The sequence below is a fragment of the Opisthorchis viverrini genome (assembly GCF_000715545.1).
Source record: "Opisthorchis viverrini unplaced genomic scaffold opera_v5_119, whole genome shotgun sequence".
NCBI lineage: Eukaryota > Metazoa > Platyhelminthes > Trematoda > Opisthorchiida > Opisthorchiidae > Opisthorchis > Opisthorchis viverrini.
In genome coordinates, this window is record NW_008751775.1 from 1,259,541 (window position 1) to 1,273,825 (window position 14,285).

The 14,285-nt window shown below is 45.5% G+C and overlaps 2 protein-coding genes across 2 annotated transcripts; both read left to right on the forward strand.

The window, feature by feature from the left end:
- Positions 1–8,511: 8,511 nt before the first annotated feature.
- Positions 8,512–8,994, forward strand: T265_05998 (hypothetical protein; the record flags this gene model as incomplete). Its single annotated transcript, XM_009171150.1, has 1 exon — positions 8,512–8,994. The coding sequence occupies one exon, from the start codon at positions 8,512–8,514 to the stop codon at positions 8,992–8,994; it is 483 nt and encodes a 160-aa protein (XP_009169414.1).
- Positions 8,995–10,430: 1,436 nt separating this feature from the next.
- Positions 10,431–11,636, forward strand: T265_05999 (hypothetical protein; the record flags this gene model as incomplete). Its single annotated transcript, XM_009171151.1, has 1 exon — positions 10,431–11,636. The coding sequence occupies one exon, from the start codon at positions 10,431–10,433 to the stop codon at positions 11,634–11,636; it is 1,206 nt and encodes a 401-aa protein (XP_009169415.1).
- Between the last annotated feature and the right edge of the window lie 2,649 nt (positions 11,637–14,285).

Genomic DNA, 14,285 nt, shown 5'->3' on the forward strand with positions numbered 1-14,285 from the left:
ATAGTCCGAAAATGTTTTATTAATAACCCCGTGGATAAACTGACAACAGTCCACGAGGTGTACGCCTTTCGCCACCTATTACTAGGCAGCTTACACGGATCGGTTGGAGTTAAGCCCAATTAGTTTTATCTGTCGTATGTACTGGAAACCACGCTGTATGATCGTAGTCACACCACTCTCGTCTGAACGGTCGTATTCCTGATCTGGCGTAATTATTCCAGTGAGTCCACACCAAAGGGAAGCACCGGACTCGAGTTTCGCTCTTATTAGAGCCAGGCAGCAGTGCATATCCAATGGCCGTGACGGGATTTGAACCCCGGACATCTGACATGCGAGGCGAGCATGTAACCACCACTCCACCAACACACGTTGGACGAGTTTGAATTTCCACGTCTGAACAGGCGAACGTGTTCACGCTTGAGTGATATGATTGGTGTGTGACTCATCGAACGACGACCCACTAACTGTCCTGGCTGTGACGATCGATTGATTATTTTTTGAGCTTGATCATCGGTTCAGGTAACCGGAGTGCTTTGTCAGATGCTTCTTTTATGATGCGTGCTGTTTGAAAGCTGACCACCAGAATATAGGCGACTTTTAGTGTATACTTGCGACACAGATTGGTGGAGCGAATTTTAGCTGGAGGGGGGTTCACCTTGAACGATTTAGCTTGGCCTATCCTAGATGGACTACTATCGATTTTTTCGATGCATCAGTGCTTTCGTCTCAAAACCTGAAAGAGGCACTTCTGTTTTGGCTGTATGAAATCCTCCTGGATTTGGTCACGACTTGTTCCGCTGTTGCGTTGTGGGGCTGAATTCACGTACAACTCACTGCCAGATGTACTCCCTTGGTGCCCGCTTCATCCTTTAACTTGTTCGCTTAGTATAGAGCTTGGCATTTTCGCAGCTTACAAGGCGTTGGCCCATAAAGTTTTGAGAAAATCTTCTACGTTTCCAACCTACGAGTCTCAACAAATTAAAGTTTAGTGTTCTAGGCATTAGACCATTCTTTCTCGATTCTCTACACAGTCTTATTTGATGTGTATGCCCATGAAACGTTTCCGGCCAAGCCAGAGAACAGCATTTGTGACAGCAATACTACTGTTATAGTTAGTACTTCTTGATCTGTTTTCGCACTTTGCTAGCAAGCAAGACCGGGTTAGGGGGCTCGGATCTCACTGTTTCTATTCGCCAAGGGTAATTTTGTAAGCTAATATGGTTTCTAATCTTGGACAGAACTTTATCGGATCTGGGGTCGACGATGAAGGCAGGGCATCATTGACAGACAAATGGAATGCCAGAGCGACCGACTACTCGCACAAGCATCGCATCGGTCATAGACTGGAGGTGCTGATTAGGAGTAATCTCAGCTTATCGGGTGAGTAAATTTGCAATACTGAAAATTGATTGGTGCACCCGAACGTTGTCGTAGTGGATACTACTTTTTGTCGCTACGAGTAGTAGGAAGCTTCGTGCCTTTCATTCCGCCAAATGCTGCCTTCTATCGCTGTCGCGAAGCTTTCAGGCTGGACCACCTGATTGGCGCTTGGCGGAGTACACTAGTAAGTCAAAAGTACAAACTAGGGAATGTCTGTGACACTGGCAATGAGTTGATGGGAAATCCGAGACAAAATGCACCAGTGTAGGTCAAAATGCGACCCTTTCGATTTTTCTATTTTATGACCTTATACGGTTCTGTGTGTGTGTGGGGGGGGGTGAAGTAAGTACTTTTTCATTGGCTCACCATATCTTCGGATTTCTGACTAGAAGATTGTCATACCCATTTGTTGTTTATGCAGCACACCAAGTTAATCGGACAGCATTTTTGACGGTGATGAGCAAGGTCTCGTTAGCGAAGCGGCCGTGTTAGAAAAGCAGCGACGTTTGGGCTGCCGTTTTGTGAAGGCTGGACGAACTGGCGGTATCCCAGCTTCCCTTGGGTGGCATGGCAGCTAGGTACCGAAGGGGTGTTACAGCTGGACGACCGATGGACCGATGACAGCGTGGCAGATGAGGTTAATGCATGAATCGGCAAAGCTCGGATCATGTTTGCTAATTTGACACACATATGGCGTCAGACTGGTGTATTCCTGAATCTCAAGGGACGTGTGTATCAGGCTACAGTGCGGGCTTTTTTGTTGTATAGCTGTGAGACTTGGCTTATTTGAGTAGAGGAACTGAAACGTCTTTAGGTTTTCAACATTTGTTGCCTCAGAACCATAGCTCGTGTGGGCTGGTGTCGGCGCATCCGTAACGAGGTAATTAGAAAGCGCGTTTTCAGTTGTGCAACGGGTACTTCCAGCACCAGAAGCTGCATTAGTTAGGCCGTGTATGACGTATGCCGAACCAACGTTTGCCGGAGACCGTGCTGTTTTCTGTGCCCAATTCAGAGTGGTGGCCAACCCTTGATTCGGCAGAGGAGTATGAAGGAGATTACGAAACGCTTGGGTGCTGTCGGTGCTACTCGCCTTCCAGGACTGCTTGATTCCCACTGCGCATGGTTTGAGCTGCCAACCGAAGTCAGTGGTGATCTTGTTGTTAGTTTCTGTCCAGCTAGCCTGCATGAGTGTCTGAAGGTGTAGGAAACTTGAGAGTCCCTTCCAAGTCCCTTTCCCGTCCACCTTTATTCTTTTCCTTACAATAAGGCTTTAAAATAAATCATGGTTGTATGGCAGCGAAGCATCGGCGTCGAATACTGATATCATGCTGTCGATGATGATGATGATGATGATGATGATGATGATGATGATGATGATGATGATGAGAGAACATACCTACCACAGACTTCAGAAATGGGAAGCCGGCCGGAATAGAGAGGTCATATTTGGTGCTGCATTCCGCCCTATCGTTATGTGAATCCTATGAAGAGAGTGGCCTAAATTCAGTCGATTCAAGAAAATAGCCCCGGTTTCTTGAATTTCCAAAGTACTCTCATGCCTCAAAACACTGCTTGTCCTAACGGAAGAATATCGAGAGCATATGCTTGTGAAAAAAAGAAGGCATTCGCCGCAGAGTTATATATTAGAAAATGCCAACTGACCAGTTACAGATTACTGGACGGGGAAGCAAAACTCTCATTTGCATCTTATTTACAAAAAAAACTGAGAATCCATCTTCTCTCAAACGCGTCTTCTTGATCTTTTCTGGATATTCATTGACCGTTGCTCAACTCCAAGCGAATGCTACAAAGCGACTTCACAAATTCTGCAACATATCTTTTTCAAGAGACGCAATGCGAATTCACATGAAGAAACCATACTACTCGCATGACACCTACCAGTAGTATCACCGTTACGCTGTTAGTGTGTAAATAAGTGATGGTAGTGTTCCTGAAATGCACACAGCGCTATTAGAAGCAATCTGTATGAAACAATCATGTGGTCAGGAAAAATGCATGAACAGTCATTAATTACAAAGCAAGCATACTTTTAGCATGGTTTCCACCGAATTTTGCATACATTTAACTTGGAATTCAGCCTTTTTCTGAGGGAAGCAAACATCAGCGCATGCAGTGTATGAGAAGCCCTACTATCAGGATTGTCCGGGTGGACGATCCGGGCTCGAATTCTTGCACTGGTCGCTTCAAGTTGGCTGTCAGCCTGGGTCTCGGAAACCCTGTGTACACGTTGTCATATGAATAGGAGATACTATCATTTGAACACGTTCCGCTCGGATTTACACTCGAAAGCCTCAAGCGAGTCAATCTCCTGATCTGATCGACCTGATCTTACAAAAAAGTAGGCACAATTTTGAGTCTGAAGGAGAATCCATGCCATTTAATTTTCTGTGATTGGAGAAATCAGAAATTCACTCAGCTATCTGCTTTCTTCTGAGAGTTGCCAAATGAGATTTTTCGTCTACGGGGATGACATCCCCAACCATCAAATAACCATCACTGTAGAGTAGCTTTTTTACTTTCGGATCATACGGGTCTGGAAGTCTTCCGCACAACATCAAAGCCCAACAGCACCCTTGTTAGAAAGCGAGGTGACAAAGTCCACGATGATTGTTGATTTCTTCTTATAGAAGGCCAAATAAGAATCAGTTTGCGTCTTTTATTGTGGCTGCATGCGCTGTAACCCAACATGGGATGTCATGAAACTCGGGGTATATTTGGAACACCTTTTCGTGAATTTGAGGTGGCACATAGGGCTTTTTATTTATACTTTATTCCTAAAGCTTTGATACTTCTTTCTTGAGATACTGGTAGTTGGGTTAGTAACGGATTCATGGATCATTCACTTGGGGCTCCCTTTCGATGCATAATTGCCATGACATGAGAAGAAAGCACGAGGACTGGGATACATCCAGTTCACCCAAGCCTAGACAGGGGAAGTCGAGAGGCAGAGGTTGGGTTCGAACCACGGACCTCCCGGTCAGTAAATTCACGCTCTAACTACTGAGCCATAGAAGTAATACTGTAGCCAGAGGGTTGATGGGATCTCCTCAACAGCTCGTGACCGGTTTCACCCCTGTGCTTCGGGTTCACCCGGTAGGCGCAATTCCCCGAGGTTCCATCGATCATATGTGTTACTTAAACCGAAATTGAATAGAATTCAACACCTGCCCTCTTTTGCATGCCAACATAGTTTTGACGAGGGACACAAGTGAATCCAGTTGAACCTCTCGTTTATGCTGTTCTGCTGCAAATATGTTCATTCCATTCCTTCACTGGTGATTGGATCAGTGAGAAATTCATGGGTGACTCATTAAACCCCCGCTTTTTTTCAAGGAAGCCACGATAACGCCCTGAAAGTTTCCATCCTAGCCCCCGGAATGTACGCAATACTGATGAATGCGGAACGGTTAATTGCACAGTGAACTAAAAAATCACTACTTGTATGGACGTAATACACTACTCATAAGGTAACTGGAAAATCTTCGACAGCCCACGACCGGTTTCGTTCTTTTCGGTGCACATCAGATGGGCGCAGTCTCCGAGTTCCTGTGAACCTTATGTTCTAATTGAAACCAAATGGCACGAAACTAGCGAAATACACTATTGCAAACTAACTTGATTTTCCAAAAGACTCGCCTGGAACCCAGCTGAATCTCTTGCGCGATATACTGAATGTCGTACCAGCTGAAACATGAATCGGCCTGGTGTAGCACATTCATTAGCTTGAAAACATCATAAACGAGAGAATCAGCTGGGTTCCAGGTGAGTCTCCCGCAAAACCTAATTGGTTTGCAAATGAGTGTAGCTCGTTTGTTTCGTGCAATTTGGGTTCAAGTAGAACATAAGTTTGAAAGAAACTCGAGGACTGCGCCTATCTGAAGAGCCCCAAAAAGAGCGAAACTGGTCGTGAGGTGTCGAAGAACCTTCGGCAACAGTAGCATATTACATCTAGATCCACATACGTTCTTTTCACTGGTACAACTACCATGAACACGTCCAAAGCTTCAGGTCATCAGCTGGAATGTCAAACTTGGTTTTCTTCCGATTGCTACCTGGGTCGTTTACAACCGGTCGGATGTTGAATATTGATCGGGTGATCTAACGAGAAACGTTTCTGATTGAGTGTCACACCTGTAAAGTACCACGCGCATGATGCAACACATGTTCACTTAACAAGACCACCGAAGCACTTACAAAAGTCCCACTGTGCTAGGTGTCACTTTCCATCCAGTCTTTCGTACCCCCTGCGTGATGCACCCAGGCGTTCCGTGTGGCGCTTTTCGCCGTAGAACGTCTGTTTGAATCAGATTGTGATTAGTCTTTGCATTGCTGATGAACATCAAACATACGGACGAAGTGGTCGGTTGGGTTCGGACTAATTTTGGATCTAGAGGTGAGAACGCGATGTGTTCGTGGACCGGAACAAGATTAAACTTCTCCGTTCGCGGAACTTCCACGCACATTTTTGGCTATTTCTCCGGTGGAAACAATCAAGCGAAAAGTAGAAACGTGGGATCGCGTAAAGTGTAGAAGTTAATTATGATAAACTGCTTATTTGCAAATCAACTTGGTGTCGATGGGGGTTCTCATGGGAATTCCAGCTGAATGATTTGCCAACCACGTACTAATAGGTGTTAAAGCAGATCGAAACATAATGAAAACACGTGGATAGGATGTATCTGATGAGCTGCATGAAGAACGAATCTGGTCGTTATCTACAGACGAGATTTTGGAGGGTAATGTTTCGTCCTTTGGGAAATATGTATGCCGTCGGCTGGATACAGCTCCAGGATTCTGGTGATAAGGAGGCATTTCCCGTTCACTATCAACCGGAAAATGAGCCTCAAGATAAGCGGTCACTTGGTAGTCATAAAGCTCGGGGACCGCGGCTACATAAAGTGGCATTCTTGGGAACCTGTGTTACTTTACTTCAGAGCATTGTCATGATGGGACAAGCAGTGGATTCTGCTGGAAGCATGTGAGCAAACCAGAAGGAGTGACGGAACACTTTCCGGAAGGATGCAGGTTTCGGACATATAAATTCGCCCAAAAGGAGAACTCCGGAGGGCGCCGGGAAAGGCTTCCCGAGGTGTTGAACTAGCGAGTTGGCAGAGCATGTGACAAATTAATGGAGGACAACCTGGTGATGTCCATCGGTAATTGAGTTTGTGAAGCCATTGGCGAATCACCGATAACCTGTTTCAAAGAAACTGTTCATGACATGAGGGTACGACATGCGGATAGGGAGTTGCCCACGCCCGTGGGTGGAAATATTTTTCATATCGAGCAAGCTACTGGAAAATAATCAGTAGCTTGAATAGACTCGAAAAAAGCCACGCCAAGGACAATTAGGCTCCATTCCAGCTCCGAGGTCCTTACCTTTTTGTACGACAGGAAATCGTTCTCTAAGGGTGGGTGAATTCAGTAGTTAAGGTTCCAGGATTCGCTTCATGACACTCTCTTCTGAACACTCCCTCTCCTCTTCCTTCCCATTAAAACTCACCAAAAAGGCATATCTTTGACTGTGCTGGGGTCTGAACTCCGGGTACTTGATAACTCATGTCAACTTCTCACCATTAGTTCACAAGCACAAGCCGGACCTACCTGGACGTTCACGTCTGAATAAGCGAACGATTTCACGCTTGAACGATGCGATTGGTTTACCTGACGATACATCTGTTCAACTATACGCTATGATGACTGCCTAAAAACAGATGAATCGACTAAGTCGAATAAATTTTATCCCAACAAACTTCTACTTCTTGTTTAAGCCGCATCAATTTACTTATGAGATGCAAGTCAGTTGACGTGCAAAACAGTCCGGTAGATTTCGGAACACTTGTTTTCGGCAATTTCGTAGCCGTCTTTCGCAACTGAAAAATGAATGGGAGGTAAAATTCTGAGAGTTTTTAAAATGCAAGTGCCCTGAACAGCGACTACCGTTTGTTTTTATGATATATACATATACAAAACGATATCGAACGACGTCAGAACGATGTCGACAACAATAAGAGCTGAATTTGTCACACTACTTTCACAGAATGAGTAGAGGAAATAGTTCAAAGAACTTCAGCCACCCTTGACCGCAAACCAAGACGAATAAGCTCGTTTGCACATCAATTTGGTTTTCACGAAAGGCTGAGTCGCTTGAATCCTAACTGAATTCCTGAGTTACGCTGTTCTCCTTCAACTCATTTGCTACACGAAACCTCATGTTTCAAGTGAGTTTCAGTTGGGGAAGAACATCAACAAGGTCGTGAGGTGTCGAAGAACCTTCGGCAACAGTAGCATATTACATCTAGATCCACATACGTTCTTTTCACTGGTACAACTACCATGAACACGTCCAAAGCTTCAGGTCATCAGCTGGAATGTCAAACTTGGTTTTCTTCCGATTGCTACCTGGGTCGTTTACAACCGGTCGGATGTTGAATATTGATCGGGTGATCTAACGAGAAACGTTTCTGATTGAGTGTCACACCTGTAAAGTACCACGCGCATGATGCAACACATGTTCACTTAACAAGACCACCGAAGCACTTACAAAAGTCCCACTGTGCTAGGTGTCACTTTCCATCCAGTCTTTCGTACCCCCTGCGTGATGCACCCAGGCGTTCCGTGTGGCGCTTTTCGCCGTAGAACGTCTGTTTGAATCAGATTGTGATTAGTCTTTGCATTGCTGATGAACATCAAACATACGGACGAAGTGGTCGGTTGGGTTCGGACTAATTTTGGATCTAGAGGTGAGAACGCGATGTGTTCGTGGACCGGAACAAGATTAAACTTCTCCGTTCGCGGAACTTCCACGCACATTTTTGGCTATTTCTCCGGTGGAAACAATCAAGCGAAAAGTAGAAACGTGGGATCGCGTAAAGTGTAGAAGTTAATTATGATAGACTGCTTATTTGCAAATCAACTTAGTGTCGATGGGGGTTCTCATGGGAATTCCAGCTGAATGATTTGCCAACCACGTACTAATAGGTGTTAAAGCAGATCGAAACATAATGAAAACACGTGGATAGGATGTATCTGATGAGCTGCATGAAGAACGAATCTGGTCGTTATCTACAGACGAGATTTTGGAGGGTAATGTTTCGTCCTTTGGGAAATATGTATGCCGTCGGCTGGATACAGTTCCAGGATTCTGGTGATAAGGAGGCATTTCCCGTTCACTATCAACCGGAAAATGAGCCTCAAGATAAGCGGTCACTTGGTAGTCATAAAGCTCGGGGACCGCGGCTACATAGTGGCATTCTTGGGAACCTGTGTTACTTTACTTCAGAGCATTGTCATGATGGGACAAGCAGTGGATTCTGCTGGAAGCATGTGAGCAAACCAGAAGGAGTGACGGAACACTTTCCGGAAGGATGCAGGTTTCGGACATATAAATTCGCCCAAAAGGAGAACTCCGGAGGGCGCCGGGAAGGCCTTCCAGAGGTGTTGAACCAGGGAGTTGGCAGAGCATGTGACAAATTAATGGAGGACAACCTGGTGATGTCCATCGGTAATGAGTTTGTGCCAAAAGGAGAACTCCGGAGGGCGCCGGGAAAGGCTTCCAGAGGTGTTGAACCAGGGAGTTGGCAGAGCATGTGACAAATTAATGGAGGACAACCTGGTGATGTCCATCGGTAATTGAGTTTGTGAAGCCATTGGCGAATCACCGATAACATTTTTCAAACAAACTGTTCATGACATGAGGGTACGACATGCGGATAGGGAGTTGCCCACGCCCGTGGGTGGAAATATTTTTCATATCGAACAAGCTACTGGAAAATAATCAGTAGCTTGAATAGACTCGAAAAAAGCCACGCCAAGGACAATTAGGCTCCATTCCAGCTCCGAGGTCCTTACCTTTTTGTACGACAGGAAATCGTTCTCTAAGGGTGGGTGAATTCAGTAGTTAAGGTTCCAGGATTCGCTTCATGACACTCTCTTCTGAACACTCCCTCTCCTCTTCCTTCCCATTAAAACTCACCAAAAAGGCACATCTTTGACTGTGCTGGGGTTTGAACTCCGGGTACTTGATAACTCATGTCAGCTTCTCACCATTAGTTCACAAGCACAAGCCGGACCTACCTGGACGTTCACGTCTGAATAAGCGAACGATTTCACGCTTGAACGATGCGATTGGTTTACCTGACGATACATCTGTTCAACTATACGCTATGATGACTGCCTAAAAACAGATGAATCGACTAAGTCGAATAAATTTTATCCCAACAAACTTTTACTTCTTGTTTAAGCCGCACCAATTTACTTATGAGATGCAAGTCAGTTGACGTGCAAAACAGTCCGGTAGATTTCGGAACACTTGTTTTCGGCAATTTCGCAGCCGTCTTTCGCAACTGAAAAATGAATGGGAGGTAAAATTCTGAGAGTTTTTAAAATGCAAATGCCCTGAACAGCGACTACCGTTTGTTTTTATGATATATACATATACAAAACGATATCGAACGATGTCGACAACAATAAGAGCTGAATTTGTCACACTACTTTCACAGAATGAGTAGAGGAAATAGTTCAAAGAACTTCAGCCACCCCTGACCGCAAACCAAGACGAATAAGCTCGTTTGCACACCAATTTGGTTTTCACGAAAGGCTGAGTCGCTTGAATCCTAACTGAATTCCTGAGTTACGCTGTTCTCCTTCAACTCATTTGCTACACGAAACCTCATGTTTCAAGTGAGTTTCAGTTGGGGAAGAACATCAACAACGAGAGATTCAGGCGAGTCTCCCTTGAACACTAGATAGATCTGCAGACGGGTGCACTTTCGGAATTCCATTCAGTGTGCGTTAAAGTAGGACATGAAGGCAACGGAACCTCGGGGACTGCGCCCACCTGATGAGCTCAAATCAGAGAGGCAAAACCGTTGGGGTGTAGGCTGTCCAAGAGTTTTCAATAACCTTATGAGTAGTGTGTTGCGTCCGACAGGAAACCCGTCCTTGCTGCGTTTACGTCACTTAACGTCAACTTTTTTCTTCAGGGCACGTTTATCGAAACGAACGGAAGTGTCTCAGGAAAATGTTCAATGGGATCGCTTCCGTGCCTGTTCCTAAACCCCACCGGACCACCGCGAGTTGCGTCCACTCTATCGCTTCCACACACTGGGATCGGCCCCTCACAAATCAGTGTGTTACCACCGGCAGGCTTTCAACATCTGGGACTCTCTAATTTCCCTCCAACGGCGAGCCTGACAAGGTCATTATTATCGATCTCCACCTTGCATGATGCAGCCGGTCACATGAACTCTCCACGCTTACGAGCAACCTCTTGTCAACCACTGAGCCGAACAACCATTAATCGCTTTACCGAGCCACGTTTATTTTTCCCTGAATCCACGCACGATAACGCTCAACCATTAGATTTAACGCTTAAATCGTCGGCTGATGTGAAGGCAACAACGGATAGCCAATTGCATCATGACCCTGGAGCACTTCAGCCTGTACCCCCCTGCAGCGAGCATGTTTGCAGTACGGTCAATCACACTAATTCCCTGGTGACCAATGTTGAAAACAATGAGAAAACTATGGTTCACCAGCTAGACAGAGGGTCCAGTCAACGCAGACGGAAAACAATGTCTTCTTGCACAACCAAGTCGCCTTATCCTTCAGGTATCACTGAAGGTAAGAATCCCCAGTCAACCGTACCTGAAGACGCCTATAAAATGTTCCGAGGCAGGACAGTCGTGGAGCGTGCATTGCTGTCGACAGTTAGTGATAACGAAGAATACGTAGCTGTGAGCAATGGTGATGACCAGACTTCCCCTTCCTTCGTGACTGTCCATCTACTCAGACCAAGACGTTCACAAAGCGCCAATGAGGACCGCTTCGTCAACGGAAAGTACAATGATCCCGAGACGAAGGAGGTTTCTTCAATCAGTAAAGATTCAAAACCAATCGAAAGTGGAGACTCACTCAAAGATGATGTGAAGCTCGTGAAAACCTTCAAAGTAGTTCATGAAAAGGCAGATTCTTCTGTGTGTAATCCTAGAATGCGCCGCTTTCCTGAAATGACGCCCAGAGAAGTCAAAGACGAGACTTACTGGGAGAAAAGGGTGAAGAACAATGAAGCTGCGAGACGCTCACGGAGGGCCAGAAAAACCAAAGAAACGAAGTTGCGCGAGTATGCTGAAAAGTTGGAGAAGACCAATGCGAAACTTTTGGGTGAAATTGAAATTCTGAAAAGTGAAGTTTGTCGTCTGAAATCATCAAAACTGGATGCAAAGGACGAATAAACAACAGAAGAGGATTCAGGTGGATACTGTACAGTGCTCATATTTTTCTGACTTTCTTACTTAACTTTTCATTCTGAAGTATGGTGAAGATAAACGCAATATTCACGTGAAACATGAAACATGGTGATTATCGTTGCAATTTGGATGGGAAAACCAGAAACCGAGGGCTTCTGTTAACTGGCCGAAAATGGCAGGTCAAGTGTGCTTTTGGAACCAGCATCGCTAAATTCACGGTTACAAACACAAGAGCCACACCTGGCACATGTTTCGTGCCGCATAGCACTACCTTGGCTATGGAATCGCTACATCATCATTCACCATCATCATCATTATCAGCTGTGAGGATCGCGTACTTGTCGTACCGTGATTGCAGTTGCCACAGGTTTATTCATCGGTGACTGAGGGACGTGGGGTAGGTAGGTGCGAGTTGGAGGTGGGAACTGATGGAAGTTGGTGCGTAAATACAGGACTGTTAAGTGGGGGAAGGGAAGGGAGCTATGCACTGAAGGCAATAGCTTGGATGCATGAGCGCTATCCAGGGCGCGACTGGGCCATGTCTGACAAGATCTCTAACCATTAATGTGGTCCGTCACCATCCAGGAGGACGGCAATGACCAGCTCAGCTGGGTTTTCTGGTAGTGGTTTTTATACTTCGCTGACAAGTCATTGTTTGACCGCCTATAGTTCTTTTCCATCCTTCACATGGTTGTGACAAAAGAAACCTTCGAGGAAGTCGATCGAATGGCATACGCAGCACGTGACCAAGCCAGCACAACCGATGAACTGTGATCAGTTCATCTATCGAGGGTGAGTTATCTCCTCCGAATACCAATCACTAGGTAGCACCACGTGATCCTTGGTTAGCTCTCCACAATGTCAATTCAAGATACAGAAATTGGTGTTTTAGTGAGTCTTAGAGTACCTCTAACAATGGCTGATTGAACAACTGTCAAAGTGACTCAATCCCACAACAATAGCTCAGAGCATCGGTTGATACCGATCGATCAACACCGCCCAGCATTTCACCTTGAGGATGATCAGTGCACAGTAATGTGAAAACCGTGGCGACAAATTGCTGCCACCAGTCTATGATTTTTGAACCGGTCGATCTTTCATATCTGCGTGTTGCATCCGGCTGGTTCACACTCAGGAAAGAAAAATGGAGACGATCCAGAGCTCATATGTCCATGTTCGCTTAGACGAGAAACACACTGAGATCAGATAACTGATTGGGGGATTAGAAAAGTAAATTACCATCACTGTGAGCCAGCGAAAAAGGAACATTGAGCTTTAGGCTGAATGAAACGAAAAGCTGCGAAAAAGTCGCGCACAACTGCAGTACCTGAAAACCGTGAAAAGCTCGAACCGTCTGACTGTAAAGTAACTCACTTTCGCGGTTGAGATCCTAGCTTGGCTACGCACACGTGACAATAGTGTACTTCGCAATGACCAATGAAATTACAGTAAGGCTGTTCCTAAATCAGCCAACCACATCGATAGATATCAATACTCATTTAAAAGTTGTTTAAACGCAATTTGGCAAGAAGGAAGTGCTCGTCCCAAATCGCGCACCGATTGGTGACGAAATGTTGGCAAGCAAATCGCCAAGCTTGAGCTAATCTACCACCAACCAGCCCAAATAAGTGTACGCACATTCCATTTGCGTGTGTTTTAGTTCAAAAGCTGAGTTCCCATTTGCCTTTCCTGACCACAACTCCACGATTGTCCTGTTACACACCACATCCCAGTTATGATGAGCAAAAAGGCATGTCACACTAATTTTCTTCAATTTAGTCCTTCATTGGTGTCGGAATTCGTTTCGTTTGTGAGTGACGCACTGGAAGTAGCGCACCGCTATTACCGTCGTTTTTCCCCATCTACCGAGGTTTATCCTGGGCTAGCAGGTGGGCCCCCTTGATATGCAGATGAGCAGTCAAAGCAAATTTTTCAAGAAAATAACGGACGAATGCGTTTTGGTTAGATGTACTGTACTACTGAATTTGGGTGTTTCTTATGTAAGATGAAGGGCGCAATTCATTAAGCCCAAAACAGCGCTTATTCTGGGTTGAGAATAAGTAAGTGTGAGTCCTGAAGACTTCAAGCAATGCTGCCAACACGGATTAGGCTGTCCTTGTTGCAAGCATGGTGGCTAAGAAAAGCCCTTCAGCTTGCTAGGAAACTGTGTACATTCGCGGTGCATCTGACTGAACACGAAGGACCACCTCTGGCTGACTTGAACCCATGCAGCGTGGTCACTGGAATTAGGAATCAAGGAAACTGACGCTCACTTGCGATTCGATTGCTTGCCGATGACTCTGCGGGCAGAGGAAGGAATACGAACTAACTAGGAGAACGCCATTTCGGTGGTGGATGAATCCTATTCAGTAATAGCCTGTGAAGCAATGGGGGTGGGTTGTGTCACACAGTTTTGCTTTCCATGAATAGCAAACAAATGGACCAATGGCAACACGCTTTCCTTACCGTACTTGCGACCACTGCTCTCACGCATCTCACTGTAAGTCCTTGCAACACGTAAGGGTACGAAAACAAATCCAATAGCAAACAAATGGACCAATGGCAACACGTTTTCCTTACCGTCCTTGTGACCACTGCTCTCACGCATCTCGCTGTAAGTCCTTGCAACACGTA